Below are 20742 nucleotides of genomic sequence, written 5' to 3'. Positions count from 1 at the left end.
TAGGTTTATCTGGGCTTATCCTTCTCTACATTCCCATCTCATTTTCACTGACTGAACAGAATTAGTATTCAGCACAGAGAATATAAACTGTAAACAGATAACATTGATGAAGAGGCCAGGACAAGACAAGATACTCATATCAGCCGACAACAGTGGTGAGGTATTTCAAAGAGAACAAATTCTGACACAGTAAAGCATTTACAGTGCAGCACTGACAGAAAAAACAAGCAGAGAGGAAGAGAGATGGAGGGCAGATAGAGAAGAAGAGAGCGAGGTAGAGAGGCAGACAAAAAGCTGATTAAATTTTAATATGAAGGTCAACTTGTTATAAATCAGATCTCTACAGGCATGTTTGTTCCATCATGAGGCTGGAGGGGTTAAAGGGAGGAAGGGAGGTGGGTAGGGCAGAAAAGGAGGGGGAGAGGCGGCTTCCAAGGAGGAGGGAGTGAAGGTGCCTAAGAGGTAGTTTTGCTGGTTCGACAACTATGGTACCACTGTAAAACGAGGGGTCAGCATCTCCTCCGTGCGTGGAAGAGCGCGTCAGGGCATGCACATGCTTGAGATCGCACTTTTGAGCGTGAGTATGTGTGAATGTGAAGGAGAGGGAGTGAGCGTGACAGAAAGGCGGGGGGAGAAGACAACACTGTGCATGTTTATTTCTCGGCAGCTTTGCAACAAATATCACAGAATGAAACACTTCATTGTTCCTGTTTTATGTCTTCACAGTTTATTTCAGTTTTCCTTTTCCAGCACATAAAAACAGAAGTTAACTGACAGATGCATACATTATCTGTTGTATTACTGACTGTAACATTTGCCATATCTATAGTATTGAAGTAGACTGTGTTGTGACATTTGCCCTTAAGTGAAATTGAGATAAAATAGATGTGATTACCTTTATGATTACACAGAATGTTAAAAAAAATAAACAAATCATAAAGATGCTCCATAGAAAATCAATCAAATTCCTGTGCAATGACAAGCTGTCTGTCAGATAAGAACACGGAAATGGGTTTGTTAAACTGTTGTGTTTGCAGCCACCTGCTCTGCTCAGATAATGTTTAATGACAGCACTGCTCTTACTTTTCCATGTATTGAACAGGCCCAGTGAGCCTCACTTTTAATTACACCCTAATCAATTGCTGCGAGTCATATCATTACACAGCAAACAACTTTATGGTATAGACCACTACAGTAATAAAGTACCTGTATATAAACATTATTACAAGCCACAGTTTTCAAAGCTGCAGATAAATGTTTCAGTGCAACTGCAGGATGTGAAAGGAGAGCATGCAAGGCATCATTGCACAGTTTGCACAGGAGTAATAGGGGAAAAAAGGTAAAACCAATTTGTGAGTTTATATGATGCAGCCCAAATAGGGGCAGTACTGTAATTCCTTGGGTAGAGTGGGCCTGGGCTGGGTAGTGGGTGGCTCGAAGGCAAATATGCACAACACAGGTTGATTGTAATTAAATTAATAGGAAAAGTCTTAATTAAATCAGTAAAGTTAAACAGATACAATGTATCTGATATTATAGTATTAGTGAAAACTACTCAAAATAATTGACTGCATGCAGAGAGCATTTATCAGGCTCATACTAGAGAACACCTACATCAAGTGAAGACAGTTCAATGGCAATCTGTAATACTGGTATTATTTCCAATGCTGCAACACATTCTGTGACGAGCAAGTTAAAATACAAACTTCAGAGAGAGTACGTGAATAAAAAGGTGTCTTGGCATTTTTATGTAAACGTCAGAATTTGGTTAAGAGATGCATCTTTAATACTCACAGCTAGTTCTCATGTTCATGTTCTCTGGTATAAAACTACGATTGGAGGGCAGTTGGGGTGCCCTTGAAGGGGTTGTGGGAATGAGACTGGGGACCATTTTCAAACAGTGGTGAGAAGCGAGGGGGAAAAGTTTGGGTTGAAAAAGGAGAAGCCTTGGAAGTCTTCCTGGTTAATGACGGCTAGTACATCAGGGTCAGAGGGAGTCAGCACTGATGGAGCCGCAGTGAAGAACTTGTCAAAGTTTTCAGCTTTTCTCCCACCCTGATGAAAAAGAAGAAGGCATGTACAACACACAAGGTTAAGATTAGGATGCATATACACACAGTGATCAAGGGTGATTGTATCCCCGTTAAACTTTCCTTCTTCAAAAAAGCACAACATAGGAACAGTTACACTGTAAAGGAATCCACCTCCGTATATCTTTTCCTCACCCATAGCCCCCTTTTCTATTTCCTGCTGTAAGAAGAAAGCTGCTCACGTCTCTTTTTCTGCTTCTTAGCAGTGGATGACAGACTTTGTGCTGGATGATATGAATCTCATTTGGCTAATGGGCCTGGCCTCTAACCCCTGTGCATACTCACCTCACTCAAGGCACACCTCCCCACTGGCCAGGAGGGACGCAGACTGGTGTGTGGCAGGCTAATGATGACATACATTTGCATATGGGAGGAGCAGACAGCCCCCTCAGGTCAGAGGGTTCTGTCTGTTATGAGTGAACTGTCTGTTCCTGAATGCTCAGACACCAAAATAGCAAAGGTGATGAAAGACAAAAAAGAGAGATGAATGGGCAAGAGGGAGAGAAGGACAGGGCTGTTTTAAGAAGAGGACAAGAGAGGATGTAATGCCAAATCAGTGCAGATGGCTGAGAGAGGAAGCATGAAGGGAAATGAGGGAAAGCATTGGAGTTTGAAAAAAAGGAGACAGATAGTAGAAAGTGACAGCTTCAGTTCCCTAAGTGTCCTCAGAGAGACAGAGACAACAAAGACAGGAAGAAGAAAGAAAGAGGGAGTACAGAGGAGAATGGCTAGAAAGAAAGAGAGGAGGATTAAAGAGTTTGTAATCCATTTCAACGTTCAACTGACAGTTCTGGGTTTGAAGGGCGGCTGGATCTCCAGTTTCTCCAGACGGTCCCAGTCAATCCAGTGGAAAAACGGATGCTCCTTGATATCTCTCTCTGCATCCTCACCTCCACCCAGACGCTTGACCGGGTTCTTTGTCAGGAGCTGAGTGAAATAAAAGGATGAAAAAGTGTGAAAGAGAAAAGAAAATCATGGTTGTAATTGTGACATACAGTGGCTTTTAAAAGCATTTTCTTTTCTTTCATCTTATTTGTTTAAATATGCATTTACCTTGATTGTGTGTGTAATCTAAAGGAATAGTTTTCTTTGTAAAGATATGTGTTTGCTTTCTTGCCAGGAGATAAATGAAATAATTATTACTGGTCTTATGTGAAACTGAATTTGAGCCAGCAGTTGGAAAAGCTCAGCATAAAGACTGGAAACAGGGGGGAACAGCCACCCTGTCTTAGTCCACAGGTAACAAAATCTACCAGCACCTCTCATACCCATTCATTCACATGTGTCAATCTGAAGAACAGCAATGTAAAAATGACAGAGAGAGGCTAGCTGTCTCCCCCTGTCTCCAGTCCTTATGCTGAGCTAAACTAACACATCACATTCATCAGACACTTTTGAGAGTGGTGTCAATCTTCTCATGTACAGTATGTCAATGCAAAAAGAAAGAGGTATACATTTTTAAGTAGTCAGCAGCATGCATGATAAAGTTTTGCTATATTTAAAAATATTATTTTGATATATTTTTAACAATTTAGCATGAAGTTTATTTCATTTTTCCGATAATAATATATTGCATGGGTCCAATCAACTATATGTGTAAGTGGAAAACAAAAGTGACTCACTCCCTTGCAGATAGCAACAGCTTCACGAGAGAGACTTTTTGGGTATGAGACACTCTGCTCCATGATGGACTGAAACAGCTCCTCCTCATCAATACCATCAAATGGTGGCTAGAGGGAAAAGGCAGAGAAACTGAAGTTCTTTAGAAACTCTTTGAAGTGATTACACGGCACAAGTACTGGGGGCTCAAGTATCTGTGCACATGGATGTATTATCAGGCTAAACTCAGTGTTACCTGTCCTGCCAGCATTTCATATAACAGTACCCCATAAGACCACCAGTCCACTGCTTTATTATAGGGTTGATATGCCACAATCTGAAAAAGGTTGGAGAAAAAAGGAGACGTGATAAAGAAGAAAGGCAGTCAGAAATGAGGAAGGCAAAAAAAGACAAGGACTGTAACAGTGGGCTGCAGCTGCAATGACAGATGGAGTGAAATCCCGGAAAGAGAGGAAGAGGGAAAATATGGCACTGGGGAGGGTAAATGTATGAATGAGCTTAGAAATAATTAACACATGGCTTTGGATTTGCATGTTTGTGTTTGTCTGTGTGCTGATGTCTACGGTATGTGTGTTTGTTTGTCCCCAGTGTATGTGTATGTGTGTATGTGTGTGTGTGTGCGGCATATGAGGGAAGAATTCCCAGTCCCTGGGGAAATAAATTGCACCTCTTCCAAAATGGCAGATGTAGACGAATCAGTGGGTCTTTACATAAGAAAGTCATACCCAGGGGTACCATAGCAAGGTTTACAATATCAGATACATGCTCAACAGTTACATCCTCTTTCTCTCTCTACTGTCTACAAACCAAACAAGCTGGGCATCTTCACTCTTAATCTGAATTAATTTGTTTATGATTACTTCACCCAGAAATGCACACACACATATTTCAAACCATTTGTAAGGCAAACATTATACAGGCATGCAATTCTAATATCTTACACATCAAAAGGGTGTCAGGCAAAAGCACCTCCACCACTTGTAGCATTTCAGCACAACTGATATTTATATGGACATTAAATAGATGCTTTTGAGATGTCACACTTATTTACTTTGAAAAACAGATTAAAAGTTTTCAAGTTTGCCTTAAAACAATAATCAGGTGTCCACATGAACAGTGAAACTGGTTAAGATTGCAACAAAACACATCATACCGGCCATTAAGAGATGTTTTCCTGATATGCTTCTAAAATAAGAGATGGGGACCAAATCTGCAGGCCTCTTTCTTAACTTTAGCCAAAGCTAATAGGAGACACTAGCAGTCTGAGTCAAAATAATCTAGGGATATCATCCAGGGTCTTATTAGTACTAAAGTGAATCTTCATCTTACTATCCCCTCACTGCAGCAGCACAGAAACTATTTGGACTGCATTTTTACACAGAGCAAAGACTGTGGATTCCCCCATCACTTACACCGGGAGCTTGTTAGATGGGGACCTCTTTAAAATATAAACAGAAGAAACTGTCACATCAATTGAAAACTGTTCCAGTGTACATACACAAAACCTGAATATTGTTTAAGACAGATCTTTTAAATTGAACTTGTTCATTATATTAAGTAATGTTCTCACTGCACAAGCACACACTGCTGCTAAGTGAATCATGTGAAGTTAATTATTCAAAACTGCTGACAAGATCAGAGAGGTCAGAGAAGACGAGAGGAGCTGTAGCAAAGGCACTTGCTGTCTCCCTGCAATGTAAAACAGGTCAAGCAAAGGAAGATGGGTGAAACAAGGGGAAATGAGGGACATAAGGAACACATGAGGGAGGTTTCTGGAGTGAGGGGGTCAGAGTACCTCAGGGGCGATGTAGTCAGGGGTGCCACAGAAGGTGCGCGTGGTGTCGCCCTCAAATATCCCCTCCCTGCACATCCCAAAGTCGGCTATCTTTATGTGGCCCTCACAGTCAAGCAGCACATTATCCAGCTTTAGATCCCTGAGAAAGGGGATCACACAGGAATGAATCATTTTGATAAATAATATCTTTATAACAGTCATTAGCTACAAAAGACATGATAAATTTGTGTGATGTCTGCATGCTACACTGCAGGGGAGTGTCACAGACAAACCAGGCCATGTTAGATGAGCAGCTCACTTTTTTACCTGTAGATGATGCCTTTGCTGTGGAGGAAGAAGAGGCCGACAGCTACCTCTGCCGCATAAAACCTGGACGGAGAGAGGAGGGGGCGGAGGCGCTCACAACCGGTTGCTTTCTTTTTCCTAAGATTGACCATGGTCTTCAGCTAATTTGAAAATAGGGAATGGAGCTTGAGAGGCTGATGAAAGGGACAGTAACCATTCAGATGAAAGGGAGAAAGATGAAGAGGGAGCTGGAACTGAGCAATGAGGAAAAAATTATTTTCAGATGATTGATCAAAGATTATTGATTAGATCAACAGCCAGGTGAGAAAAAATGTAGATGAAAAATAAGATTATAATTCAGGGAAAAGACAAGAGAGCTGGTACTTGAGTTGATGACGAACAAAGCTAAAAGACAAATGTGTATGTAGAAGAATAGAGAGCAAAGGAAATGAGGTTCTGTAGATGAGAACTGTGATCAAATGTGAAAGAAAGGAGCTTTTTAACTACATACGCTGCGTGAGCCTCTTTGAATTTGCCAACTATTTGAATGTGAAACATCAGGTCTCCTCCATTGACATATTCCATCACATAATACAGACGGTCCTGCCGAAACAAAACATACACATCACACACACACACACACACACACCCATACACATTCTCTATACATAATCACATCTTGTCCAAATTAAAAAGCACTTGGCTAAAGCCCCTCCTCCAGGACCAAGGACCTTGTTAGAGAAAGCTAATTATTTCATATATTAATCGAAATTCTCAGCCAACCTGGACTGAAACAACTCCTGGGAGGACTATGCAGCCAAAATGTCAGGCAGGTTTATGGACAATTTAATGAAAGTTATGTGGTTCATTTGAGACCTCATGTACCTTCTGCACACACAGATATACACACCTCGGTCTGGAAGGCACAGTAGAGCGATGTGAGGAAGTGTGGGCGAGAGGAGAGGGCCAGGACCCTCCGCTCCACCAGAGCGCTCTCCGTGTCCTCATCCTGGAAGAGCACATCTTTCTTCAACACTTTCACTGCGAACAGACGCTCGCTGCCTCGCTCTTCTGCCAGTAGCACCTGTACAGAAAGAAGGAAAGAGGGTGGAATGTTGCTGTAAGGAGACATGATCCATCCCAGAAATGTTGAAGAAGCTACTGTATCTTTAAACTGCTGAGATATATAAATAAACAAGATGTTTATTTGTATGAACTACACCAAATTCCACTACACTACATTATATTCAGCTTTTCAAAGTTCTCATACAATTATTGCAGCAGCAGTCTGTACATCAAACTAGGCCTATTTTTTATTGCTTTGACACAAAATGCTTAACATTCCTGAACGCACCACTCAATTAAATGTATCATTCTAAATAGAATTATACATGGACTGCACTGTAATGGTGCCACTTTTAGGTCATTGTGTTTTGACTGCCAAGGTGCTGTAATTGGAAGAAAGCTAGTTTTGCTGTTAATAAAATGATGGATTTTGAGCCACGCTTTCAATGTTTTAGCTATTTTGCTATGGGATTAGGTAAGTGTTATGCCAAGCTGGGACTTGTCTCACTGCCAAGTCCTGAAAAATGCCAACACAGGCAAAATTATTTTTATTTTAATATACTTCAATATCATCAATATTTATGTGGTTGAAATTGTGTTGTTTTGTTTGTGCTCCCTACCACTTGTTTTCATCATTGTCCTATACACTCCCCAGCCACTTTATTAGGTACACCTGTACAATTGTATGCACTTCAATGCAACACTTCTATCTTAACATCTGTGTTTATGAAGCTCAGAATGTTACAGTTTTGGTGAACTTGTCATAAATGTATACATTCAATTTATATGTCTATTATTGAGGTCATAAGTAAAGGTTGTGTTGTACTGGACTACATTATATTCAGAGGTGCCTCTATTTTTGTCCTCCCCAGCTACATGCATGAGAGGGCCAGAATATTAGGAACACCTCAGTGGTGATACAGGGGTAGCTGTGGCTCAGCAGGCAGTGCGGGTCATCCCCTAACCATAGGGTTATTGGTTCAGTGCTGAACTTCTCCAGTTCACGTGTCCTTGAGCAAAACACTAAAGTCCTATCTGCTCCCAGTGATGTCACCGGTGTGCAAATGGGTGATTGAGAAATAGTGTAAAGTGCTTTGAGTCAGCATCATTGGTGAGAAAAGTGCTATATAAGTACAAAGATGTTTCTTCACAGTGTAGATACTGATGATCCTAATTAACTAAAATAATGCAAGCAAAATAAATAAGAGTTGTACGGACTGATGGTTAAGCAAGGCCAGTACTGGGAACATTTACCCTGACACGGTGAAATAACCGAAGTAATGTTTAATTAAAGGCTCATCTACTGTATGCCTAAAAATTTCAAGACACGTTAATGTGAATTTAAAGTGAAAAAGCAAAACCATGCTCATGTTTTCATCAGACATTAAAAAGACATTCAGCAGCTATTTTCCCACTCCTGTGAAATTGGCTGCTAGTGGGCTGCTCTGAGTGCTAATGATGCAATAATTTTCAGCAACAAAAACCACATGACCCAGGTTTTATTGGCAAAGATATGGTCAAAAGCACTGGAAAGTGCTGACAACAACACTGTTCATAATTGTTTGGCCAGCCTGCAGTGCTGTGCTGTGATGGTTACTGGGCTTCTGGGGATAAAGGAGTTCAGTTTACTTTCAAATAGGTGTGAAACAGTACAGAAAATTGCATTGTTTTATTTGTCAGAAATTAAAGTGACTACAAAAAGGAGCTCACAAGGAAGGCTGTGCATGTGCTCTGTGTGTGTGTGCAGAGTTATTGACACACTGCCATTCACTGAGAGCAATCCTACTATCTTCTGTGACTGCCTCTTGCTCTTCCTGTGGTTTCAAACACATAAAAGTGGGACTAGTTACCCTGCAGAGTATCTTACTAGCAAGGTCACATGTTCTCTTTTCCCCTCTTGTTATCCCATTTCATTTTGGCCATTTTGTCACTTTCTGCAGCATAGTAATCCTTCTCTTGCTCTCTCTCACTTTCCCACAGTCAGTAGCCTCGGGGCTTGTCTCTCCTTTCTTGTGTCGGTTTTTTCCTCATATCTTACGTAAGTCGAGTCTATTTCTCCTGTCCTCTGTGGACTCTCCTCTGACAGTTGTGAAATGGCACAGGGGAATTTCAGAGGAGGAAGAAGGACTCAAAACTCTAACTGCTTCATTATGGCTCATCTACTAGGGAATTAACGAGAAAATGGAGAGCAGAGGCTCCCCTTGAAATGAACACCTCCAGGAAGATTGTCTGCCTGTGTGGCATGTAGGAAGGCAGCCAGCCTGAGCTCACGACTGCTGACAACACAAAAGAAGCTAAAGGATAAATGAATCATTTGGCAGTAGGAGAGACAATAAGAATGTTAGTAAGAGAGGAGACTTTTCATGTAAAAAAAAAAACTGCTTAACTGCACCCAGGAGCTGCTAAATAAAATGCCACTTGTAGGTCAAGTCCAACAGTAAAAGACATTATTTAAAGACAGGCATAATCTTTGTTGTTCTCAGGATGAATGGCCTCTTTGATATCACTTATGACTGTTGGATCAGAGGTGCTGATTGTGTGTTGAAAAGAGGACAGTGGTTGCTGTAATTACCTTGCCAAAGCTGCCTTTGCCCAGTACCATGAGGAAGTTGAAGTCCTGGATGCCCACTTTGACTTTGCCAGTGCCTGGGTTGTGAACAGGTGGACCGGATGGGATGAGGGTTGGGGACAGGGCCACAGAGAATGGTTCAGACAGCGGGGCCGGTATTGCCTGAGGCAAAGAGGGTGTTGTAGCATCTGGCTGAGGCTCCTGGAGAGTTGCAGTGGGAAGGCTGAGAGTTCAATGACTGAATGCCACACAGACATATAAAACATGAACAGCAAACAAACCAGGCTAGTTTCTACCCCTAGACTTGTAGTACACTCAGGCAGAACAATCCTGCACCCTGGTGGACACAGAAAGTAACAGACGAGGGAGCAGACTCAGTGTAATTTATTATCTAATTATCTCACTACAACAATGGATATAAATCCTCATGTTTTTTCCTCACATAGAATTGTACACATAGGGACAGTTCAAGAGCCTGACCCAGTGTGAGCAGTGGCAGCTGCTGTTTATAAAATATAGATAATTTTAAAAAGTCATAAAGGAAATGCCAAGATCTTAGGATAAATGGTCATTAGCATGGTAAAACATAAAGAGCTACACCACTCTCTGGTGAATATGAGTATAAATGCCTTCTGGTCACCATGAGGACCACACTGGAGTAGTTTCGTACCTGCAGGTCTGGGTCTGGCACAGGGATGTTGTAGTACTCTCCTTCATCTTGGGCCAGCAGTTTGAACCAGCCGCTGATAGGACGCCTGAAGATCTCACTGACTCCAAATGACAGCGCTCCCATGAAATCATTCCTAGACGTGCGGTCCCAGTCCCATACCTCCACAGACAGTCGTCTGTCCCACTGGTGTCCACGCACCGAGCTGAAGAGACAAGCATAAAAAGTCAAAATCACTGACTTGACTTAGTGTAGAGGCAATATACCAAGACACAGTAGGAAATTAGTTTTGTCCCTAATGTCATTTTTCAGATTTAGGGCATTTTCTGAATATCTTAATTTCAATGAATGACAGAAAAATAAAGACATAAAGGCAGTAAAGGAGAAAACTGTTGATGTACAATATGCTACAAATGTTCAAGGGCCATGAGCCTTAAAACCTGTACTCTGCTCTTATGTTCCACTTCCTGGTTTTCATTTTTCAGGGTCATTTTGGACCCAGCTATTTCAGTTTCTGGGACATTTCATTTTATCCAAGGACATTCTGTCCTAAATCTTACACCTCAGATTAAAGTTCACAGTGACTCACAAGGTAAAACTTTCATTCCAGACAGGATTGAGTGTGGAGCGGATGGTCTTGGTCTTTTGTTTGCTGTGGCTCTTTGGGTCTGGAATCAGTTTAAGTTTCACATAAGGGTCTGACAGTCCGTTAGGATCCATGGGCATCAGGTTACGTGCCTCCCGCACTGAAGTGAAAGTAGAATAATAGAACATACAGAGAGAAACCCTTCATTACACTCGGTGCAATCTTGGTTTTTGTATTAAAATGCCACTTCCTAGTCTCTCGCCTGTGACAAAGATGTCCTCCTTCTCTCCTCTGATGGTCAGGTGGATTCTTCCTCTCTTCTCTGTGTGGTCCTGCCCGCAGAGACTGGGAACACTGGTCTCACACCGTCGATGGACGTTCATATCACAACCTCAAAGATACACGTACATAAGTTTGAATAAACACATGTATCAGTAGCAAAAAGAGAAATTAAAACATTTCTGTATTTACAGTGTTAGCAGGAAACCTGAATGCCTAACCTCAACCTTGCTCCCAACCTTAAAAGAAAACTTCTTTATTTTGGGTATATACGTACATTTATTGTCTTGTCAAGAGTTAGATAAGAAGACTGATACCGCTGCCATGTCTCTCTTCTTTCTCTAAGTTTACAGCCAGCAGCTGCTTAGCTTAGCATAACATTAACACTGGAAGCAGCAGGAAACATCTAACCTATCTTTCCCTGCTGTTAACAAAAGCACCTCTGCCACATACTGATCCATATATTATACCTTGTTTGCTTAACATATACAAAAACTTGAGGGTAAAAATATCAGCTTATTGTTTTACAGGGTGGACTATTTCTGGTTGGGTGTAGTATTTTCCTGCAGTCACAGCAGGATGGCAATCTCATCAGCAAAAATGTGAATATATATATTTCTCAAAATATGAAACAATTTCTTTAACCTAACTATAAACATAGAATTAACTGAGCCCACTCTAAATTTTGGATGCTGATTTTGTTGGGAACAGCTGTTTTCTCTGGGAGATGAGTCCAAATATGTGCAGACAGATGTTATACATGGCAAAACTCACTGGCACATTTCATGCCCTGGTGTATGAGGCCATACAGCAGCGAGCCACAGTGGTCACAGAAGGTCGGACTGGCGTACGTGTGGATCTTAAATGTGTGTCGACTCTTCAGGTCCTGAAATACAACCCAAAAAAATCTGCATTGAGAACAGTACTCTGCTTCATCTCACCATCCAAAGACATGAAGTTTAGATTGGTTGAAGACTCTAAATTGTCCATAGGCGTGAGAGTGGGTGTGTGCAGTTGTCTGTCGCTAAATGTCAGCCCTATGATAGACTGGTGACCTGTCCAGGGTGTCCTCCACCTCTCGTCCAATGACAGCTGGGATCGGCTCCAGACCCCCATGACCCCCTTCAGGATAAGTGGATGGATGGATGGAGTACTCACACAGACACACACACACACACACACACACAGTGACTATGGAAGAGGCCGAGAACACACACATTTAGACTTATATATAGAGGATGATTAGTGGGGAGATGCTGAGTAGAGTATTCATGGACAAGCTAATTAAATTTCTCCACTGGGAGTGGACATATAAATGAGAGTTGCATCTAGACAAGACTCTGTGTGTGTGTATGAGTGCATATATATACCATGCAGAGTGGGATGAATCATGTTTATCTCTCTTGAGTTCATCAGAGCCCCCACCCCACCACCACCACCATTCTCCATGCACCAACCATACTGTTTTTCCATCCTCGTCGCTCTGAGCTGCTATATAAAACACTGTCACACTCTTTTTCTTTTTGCTGCTGTCTATGTGTGTGTGTGTTTTCCTTTCATTCTCTCATCCTTTTTCACTCAAACACACACACGTTTCCCTTGACCTCATTTCTCAGGCTGTTTATTTGGCTGGGAGGAAATAAAATCATGAAGAAAAGAGAATTTTCTCTAAAATTCCAAATGCAACACAGAGGAAGAAGTGGTATGTATGTCCCCACTCTCGTTCTCCAACCCCCTGCATCTTCAAAGCCTTGTAGGATGGCATGAAAAGTGCAGATGTCACAGATGGGACAAGGCTGCATGATGTGAAGGATGTATAGATCAATGGATGAGTCATGCACACGTGCTACAGGAAATAGGCAAACAGCTAAACGATAATGGAGTAAATGATGGGGTAAATATTGACTAAAATGAAAAACAGGAAACTAAGCATGAAACGCGTTATGATGAAGGATATGCTGACACATCTGCTCACATCTGGTCTGGGGGCCGTCACAGAGCCAGGACAAGTGAAGGTCACAAACTCGTGACATCTCTTGTGGACCACAAAACTGCAAACTAGAGGGAACATAGAGAAAAATCTCCTCAGAAGTAAAAGTCACACTGAAAAAAAAACATCTTTGAAGATTAAGTTCTGCAGATTAAGACAATAGCACAAGGTTTATCTCTACCTTGACATTGAAATCCCTGTTTGCCAATGCCCCTGTGTGAAAAAAACAAATGAATTAAGACACAAAAACAATCTTCTCTACTCTGCTGTAAGGTGAAATATTTAGCTTCTGAGACTTTCTCAGCCAAGAAAATATAGATAATGCAGCCAAAACAGATATAGTGCTATTTCATTATGCCATGCTGAATTTAGACCCCAACATACTGAGCATGCAGGAACAAGATGAGAACAAACAGTGTCTCACCACTAGCTGTGTTAGAGACTACAAATGTGATAAACAAAGTCATTATCCTTTTTAAACCACACTGCTGACTAGGTCAAGTACTGCCAGTTACTGTCACACACACCCACGCACACACACATTCTCCTGTTGCTAGACCTGCGGTGTTAGCTAGTTTCCAGTGTCCCCTTAAAGCTTTAATTGAATAATTAAAGCAATTGATTGGCTGAGGAGTCCAGTCAGCGGGTTGCCTGCTGTGAATCGAGGCTTAGAAAGACAGAAGAACAAGACACTGCAGAGAGCTCCGCCACAGTCATACTGGAGAAGCCCAGGGGGTCATAGGAAACTGACCATATTAACTGATTTACAATCAGATGACCAGCTGTCTTAGTAATAATTAAAGAATGTAATGTGATCCTTGATCAGCATTCAACAGAAGTCTCTATGTGCAGCCTTAATTGTATGAGGCCAGTTTTGCTTTTTGACCAGCAGAGAGCATTAGACAACCAGATATGGATTTGGGGAGAACTGACAGCATTGCTTACTGGCCAGACTTCACAAGGAATTCAGTGCAGTGGATAACTGCATCTTAAATGCAAACTGTTGCCATGAAATGCATCTGGAAAATGGTGTTAAGGGAATACTCAAAAACATTCTTGAATATGTAGTGTAAACTAAAAATTACTAAAATTTTATTACGAGTTAAATAATATATGTGAAAACAGAAAAATCAGGACTTTGTAGTTGTAACAGGCTTGTTTCGGAGTTGACATGTTGACATGTCATAGTAGGAAAAAGCATAAATGTAAATAAATCCATGTAGCTCAGTCACATTGTCATGAAGAACTGCAGCACTTGAATGTAATAGGGGTATGGTTAATGTTGCTAGTAATGCCTGTTCCTAAATTAAATGTCTGCTGTGAAAAAACCCTTTTGGGTCTGTCCTCAGATCTTATATGAAGTATACCAATCTATAATCTTTATTCAGTTATTTTCTGTCTTACAGTGAATGTTTTGGACTTTCGACCCTGGTTACTGAGTGCAACTACACATAAAATTGGACTGTGACACCAGGCAATGTCACCTATTTCCTTTTCAAACTATTTCACTCATTTCACACCTGAAGGAGTCATATAGGGTATAACCATTTCTCTTTTGGAGCTTGACATTCTGGGGAAAAAAAGATATTTACTGTGTATTTTTAAAATTAGAACAGCATTTTCTTAGTCCATAATTAATCTACCAATCCCCACAGGGGTTTTAGACACCCAGGTTGAGAACTGTTGTCTGTTTGTAAGAAAGGAGTTTTCACCCTGAACTAAATGTTGCAACCACAGCCAAGGCAGCATCCAGTTGGAGAAATGTCCTGAAAGCTACCCAGAAGCTGCTGGCACATTCACCGCCCTGCATCAGATATGAACGCCCTCACCATATGGCCAAACGCACACATATTCAGACAACCATTCACGTTCACGACTCACACACACTGACATGAACAGAAGACAGTTTTGCACAAATAGCAATAAGCCAGCCAGAGGTAAATTTATGAAATAAAGTACATTTGCTCATGTACTTGAGTACGTTTTAAGATTCTTTATGTGACTATTTAAAAATGTTTTTGAAGGTTTATACTGCCTCCCCATTATTTTTATCAGGAAAATGTTAGTTTTCTCTTTTACATGTGTCTGTAGATGCTAACAAACTAATTCATACTGCATCTTTGCAAAGCCCAAAACTATTCCATTTATTGTACTGTAAAACCAACAAATCTGTAAATTCTCATATCAAATGTTTGCAATATTGGTATAAAATGACTTAAACAGTTAATTGTTTTAAAGTGGTTGTTGTTTTAGTTAAAATCTAAATTCCAACAGAATTATTACTGTTGAGTTAATGTTTACTTATTTCTCTATATCTACATCCCCAAATCTACACTATAGTAATTAGGTCATTTTTAATGCAGGACTTTCTAATATTTTCTGATGAAGCAATTTTCATGTTCATCATGTGGCATTGTTACTTTAAAGGGGTCCTGCACCTCTACGTGAAGTTCAGTTTACTTGCTATGAGGAGAACTACACAGCCTGTGAAACAGTTCTATAATGTCTTTTGTCACTCTGGAGGACTTTAACAAAGTCTGGAAAAAATTATTTTGAGATTAAAGAGAAGGCTTGCATTGCAAACTCCTGATTCTGAAACTGATGGCATTCCCCTTTAAGATTTGAATCACAAGTGGAAACCTATGCTGCCTGTGAGTTTGTGTTTTTGCATGTACTGTAACTCTGTGTGCAAGCATCCATACTGGAATAAATTGCATCCTAAATGAGCTCTTGATTTTGTGTGTACTGCATGTGTGGGCAGCGGTGTGGAGGTGAGGTTATGTGATCTGTCAGGTCAGTGAGGTGGCTAGTGTAGGCTGTTTCTCCAGGAGGCAACTGGGTCTAGTGAAAGAGACAAAGAAGTGCAGAGAAAGTCAGAGTCTGGTGGAGTAGTTGGATGCCTAAGGAGGTGGCTTATGAGCTGTTTGGGTGGCTCCTGTGTAAATGTGCAGCTGGGTGTGCATTTGTGTGTGTGTTACCAGATGAAGTCAGTGCAGTGGCTGCAGAAGGTGGGCTGCTTGAAGAAGCGGGCTGTGAACTGATGATCTTTCACCTCAACAATCCTCTTGTGTTTCAGTGCTCCCCTCCTCTGAAAGACGGGCACCCTAGGTGGAGGGGAGAGGGGCGAGGGCAGAGGAGAAGCACCAGAGGAGGTTGTCGATGCAGGGGAGGCCAGCGTCAGTGGGGAGAGAGAGGGGGAAGGGGAGACCGGGGTAGACATGATGCCTGAAGGATACAGTAGAGAGGAGCAGAATAAGGTAAGGAGGGCATGTATGATGAGTGTCAGTGGGTTTTACAGGTGAATGGCCTCGAGCACGAGAGAAGAAGAAGAGGAGGAAGCAAGGACACGGTGGGGGAGCAGGAGGAGGAGCAGGATGGATGGAAAGTGCAATGGGTTATGGTAGAGACAGGAGTTGCATTAATGGCACAGGGGATGTAGGGTAAGGAGCAGTAAAGCAGTGATGTAATGGAGAGAAAAATCCAGAAAGGATGAGGAGCCAAGAAGTGCAGAAGAAAATGAAGGGAGCACAAGAAAAACAACAGGTATGAGAGTGGAAGAGAAAAGACAGGAATAATGAATAAGACAATGAGATTAATTCACATACAGAAACAGAACTGCCCTCAGAGACCCTGATACACTGAACAATTAGCGCAGCTCACTGAGTGCCCCACATACTGCCTGTCCACTGTAGCTACATTGTCCTCACTCTGTATCCCCTATACCTCCATCTCCCTAGCAGCAATGGCTGCTCCCCACAACTCCCCATCTCCTGATCGTCAAGTCAACTATACCTCCTGTCACCATGTCAACAACACGCTCACCACCTGCTCCAAGATTAGAGCCTGTTTCCTTTCTCAACTTCCTGCCTGCCCTTAACAGCAACTAGTCTCATCTCTGAAGAAACGTTTGAACCAGAATAATGTATGTCTATAGGGAATGCAATGTGCTGGAAAAACGGCAACATTAGTCAAAGCGATTGTGGTCCAAGAGTTGCATGCTGCTAACTGATAAATGAAACACCAACAGAAATATAATGAATAAACAAATAAGCCCACAGCAAGAACCCATGTCAGAAAAAAGGTGACGAAATGATGGTGTCTTAGCAAAGAAACATGAGCAAATCAGTCACAGTGGTGAAAGAGAAGACTAGTTGGAAAAAATATTACAGTACTTAGAAATTAATAAAATAAGGACAAGAAGAAAAATGAGATCTAAAAATGTTCACTGACCCATACCGCAAAAATAGTAAAGTCACAATACCTAAATGAGTTGTAGGCTCAACTGAAGGTCGGCTTTCTTCTCCTTCTCTCACCCTCTCTTCTCCTATGGCTCACTTCAGGAAAGAGCCTAAGGTGTCACACCTGTAACTGGTCACTTCAAAAAAAAAAAGACAGATAGGAAAGACAAAATACAGCAGTACTGCAGCAAGTGGAGAAAGAGCAACCCCCCCCAAAAAAGAAAAGCTGTAGAAATAAAAAGCAAAAGCAACAAGCTTTGTGAGAAATTCAAGCTTTCTAGGAATCAAAGATAGAAAAATGAAGTGGTCCTGTATCCATTAACCCAGAGGCAGGGTGAGGAGGAGGACGAGATAAAGAGGTGGTATTCTCTTTCCAAGATTGATTCTGTTTCTACTAAGAAGAGGACGAGAGATGGAGAGAGAGAGAGAGGGAAAGACAGAGGAACAGGACGAGAGAGGGGAATAGGCGGCGATTCATTTTGAAATCTGGGTTACTTCTCTCAGGAGAGGGTGAGGGAGGTAGAGGAAGGAGGGTGGATGAGACAGAAGCTGCCATTTTGCCACTACCAACACAGTAGGGACAAGCAAGTGCCAACTGTCTCTCACTTCCTCCTGTGCCAGATGAAGAGAGGAAAGAGAGAGGACAGAGAATATCCAGGCTTGAAGAGAAGAGCAGAGAGCTTCAGTGGTGGAAACTCCAAGAAATGGCTAGTTATACATAGCTAAACCTGGAAATAAACTGTTAAAAGTCATGGAGTTTGCAGTGCAGCCAGATGACTGAAGGATCAAACAGGCCTGTGACATAAACAGCCCTGTTAATATATTCTGCAAGAGTGCAGTTACAGGATGTTCACTTGTTCTGAGATCAGAGCAAGTAGTGGCATGATAGCACTGCTTTGCTGTGCACTGAAACCAGGTCAGCTAAGCCTGATGGGAAGAGCAGTTCTACTATTGACTTACATTCACTTAACATGTACAAACTAAGCTTTAGAGGAAAGGTCTGACATTTTTGGAGACATGCCCATTTGCTTTCCATGTCAAGACAATAGATGAGAAGATCAATACCACTCTCGTTTTTGGTAAATATGTTGTGTGAGTCAGCAACTGGTTAGCTTAGCATAAACACTGAAAACAAGGAGAAACAACTGGCCTGTCCAAAATCTACTTATCAGCAGCTCTAAAGATTAGAGATTACGCAACAGGTAATGTGACACTATACATGTAACACTACGCAACAGTACACTAATAGGACACAGCAAACAGCCCCAGTGTAATAATTTGTTAAAAAAACAACAACAACAAAAAAAAAAAACACTGTACATATCTAAACCCATTTTTTTTACACATTGCTGTTCTTGTCAAGAATTGTTTTTAATTTAAATACACCCACTTTTTTCTGGTTAACTTACAAAGGCACATTGAAAGCCATTGCACTGGAGTCAGATTGCTTGTGTGTTCAGTGTTCTTGGCAAATAAATAAAGATGGTTGTGATTTTGATTGTGTGTCTTTTAATCTGTGCATCATGCTAAGGCAAACAATAAACCAATAATAATAATATTCATCACATTCTTGGTGAGAAAACAAATAATTTCAAAACACTGCTTAAATCCTATAACTCAGTGGATCCAGTCCCCAGATGGGATTCACTGCTTGAACAATTGTTTGTCCTTGCAATGTGAGTAACAATAGTTCTCACACAGACAATTAGTCACACTCCATGTGTGCACATGGTCTGTGAATGGTCCTGGGGAGGACAGCACCAGGTGGGAGCAGAGATGTAGGCAGGCGGGATACAGAGGGGTGGACTGGAGAGGGATGGAGAGACTGAAAGAGGGAGTGAAGGGTTGAAGATCGAATTAATGAAAATGTAGGTTATTAGTCTCCTGATGAGGACACTGGAAGAGAATTAATTAACAATTATAATTAGCAAGATTGTTAGAGAGCAAAATGGTGTCAACCAGCAAGATAAGAATGAGCTAGCGTGCAGACTATAAGTGTCTGTGAGCTGGAGGTTGTCAGTATTATTATAACTATGTGAACATGCCTCATCTGACAATGATACATGGCATTTCAGCATTAGTCATGCAGAATCAGCAGCTGATTGGAAATGATAGGGGGCTTTCCCTCACACACACCCTGACCAGACCTTTCTATATAGAAAACTGCCACTACTGTCTTGCCCATAAGACTCACACTCGTCAGAATTGTTATCATGGATGAGTCATGTTCTTGTTCAGCTGCCGTAAATAAATGAGGAAATGTCCTTGCACTCTAAAAGAGAGAGTAGCACTCTTGTGCATTGAAAAACAAAGCACATAAATGGTTCGCAATGCTTCCGGTCCATGCGGTGTGATGAATAAACAATTGTGGCTGTGAAGTGCCTGCATCAGTGTACGTTTGAATGCCAACCGGAGCAGGTTTTACAACGCTTGATCCCAGGCCATAAAAGTGAGCTGGTGTGTTACCATCCTGTGATACATTAAGCCTGTAAACCTAGAGGACATACCCGCACACCAAAATAAAAAATAAAAAAATCACAGAGGTACACCTTGCATGATTTGAGAGGGAAATACCATAAAACACTGGTAGAAGAGAAAATGAAAGAAACAGGTGACATGTGGCAAGGAAAAAAGAAAAATGAAATTAAATTGAAGAAGAGGACATCCCCAAAACCACAACCTGCCTCTTACTTATTGCTATCTTTACAATTATTGTTACCACATGAGAGTACTGGAAAGCTGTTGCCACCATTTCAGATCCATACCTTCATACCCCATCCTCTCTCTCAGATGGCTATATTATTATTTCTGACCATGGCTTAATGAAACAGAAAATTCTCCTCAGATGGAATCTTTTTTTGGGGGAGCAATCAGCACTTCACCAATTACACGCATCCATTACCATCTAACTAGCGCTCACTTGCATCAAGCACCAGCTTCAACTTGACTGGCTGGCTGGCTGACCAGTTTTCTACTCCAATGAAATTAAGGTAAATTGACTTGCCTAACTGTTGTTTGTGGAATCAAGGGAGAATGGGTGTCTGAGGTAATCATATCTGCCTGGTAAATCCGTCTCTTCAGAATCAACTGACTCTGTTTGTTACTACTGGTTTTCTGTTGGAGTGTGTGTCTATTTGCTTTTTTTTTTTAATGAAGAGTGGTCCACTGTGTTTTTGGAGGAGAGAAACAAACTTTGCCAGTCAGATGAGACAACTGGCAGGCGATGAGGGCTTGTCAACATGGTTTACAAATTCTCAGTGCTGAAGCAAATAAGCCTGATCTCCATATTTATTTTACCGCTGACCTGTTTGTCATTGCAACAACAAATACTGCTAAAATGGAAAGTATCATGGAAAAATTACAGAAATTTGGGTAAATGAATTCATTATGATTAGACCAATATTTCTTTCTTTCTTTTTTTTTACTGCTTGCCTGTCATTTTAGTTTCCAGCTGAATTTATTTATATACTATGTAGAGGAAATTATAATGTCTACTCTTTGCCTGTATAACCTGGCACACTGAAAAGGATATGATTTATAAATGTGTTAGTCTGTTTA

General features: G+C 41.3%; 1 protein-coding gene across 2 annotated transcripts; it reads right to left on the bottom strand.

The window, feature by feature from the left end:
- Positions 1-7: 7 nt before the first annotated feature.
- On the bottom strand, positions 8-20736 carry prkcg (protein kinase C, gamma). 2 transcript variants are annotated; one of them, XM_020617554.1, is made up of 17 exons: positions 17208-20736; positions 15925-16171; positions 13128-13159; positions 12932-13014; positions 11731-11842; positions 10940-11068; positions 10681-10837; positions 10095-10296; positions 9428-9625; positions 6701-6874; positions 6302-6393; positions 5812-5874; positions 5506-5644; positions 3946-4026; positions 3713-3820; positions 2877-3017; positions 8-2055 (listed from the first exon to the last, which is right to left on the bottom strand). In XM_020617554.1, the coding sequence occupies exons 2-17, from the start codon at positions 16164-16166 to the stop codon at positions 1894-1896; spliced, it is 2115 nt and encodes a 704-aa protein (XP_020473210.1). In that variant the 5' UTR covers positions 16167-16171; positions 17208-20736; the 3' UTR covers positions 8-1893. The 2 variants fall into 2 exon arrangements, with proteins under 2 accessions (XP_020473210.1, XP_020473211.1); XM_020617555.1 differs by lacking the exons at positions 12932-13014; positions 13128-13159; positions 15925-16171; positions 17208-20736 and adding an exon at positions 12012-12924.
- Between the last annotated feature and the right edge of the window lie 6 nt (positions 20737-20742).

Source organism: Monopterus albus, unplaced genomic scaffold (assembly GCF_001952655.1).
Source record: "Monopterus albus unplaced genomic scaffold, M_albus_1.0 scaffold192.1, whole genome shotgun sequence".
Classification (NCBI taxonomy): Eukaryota; Metazoa; Chordata; class Actinopteri; order Synbranchiformes; family Synbranchidae; genus Monopterus; species Monopterus albus.
The sequence above is the reverse complement of the archived record's forward strand: the minus strand, read 5'-3'. Positions and strand labels throughout refer to the sequence as shown.

What these genes read in the sequence shown, in the direction of transcription:
- prkcg (XM_020617554.1), bottom strand. Translation starts at nt 16,166, where the DNA reads ATGTCTACCCCGGTCTCCCCTTCCCCCTCTCTCTCCCCACTGACGCTG. An exon ending in GGAGGACATCTTTGTCACAG is followed by an intron (nt 10,838 to 10,939) that starts GCGAGAGACTAG and finishes CTTTCACTTCAG; the next exon opens with TGCGGGAGGCACGTAACCTG. An exon ending in TGCCAGACCCAGACCTGCAG is followed by an intron (nt 9,626 to 10,094) that starts GTACGAAACTAC and finishes GCAACTCTCCAG; the next exon opens with GAGCCTCAGCCAGATGCTAC.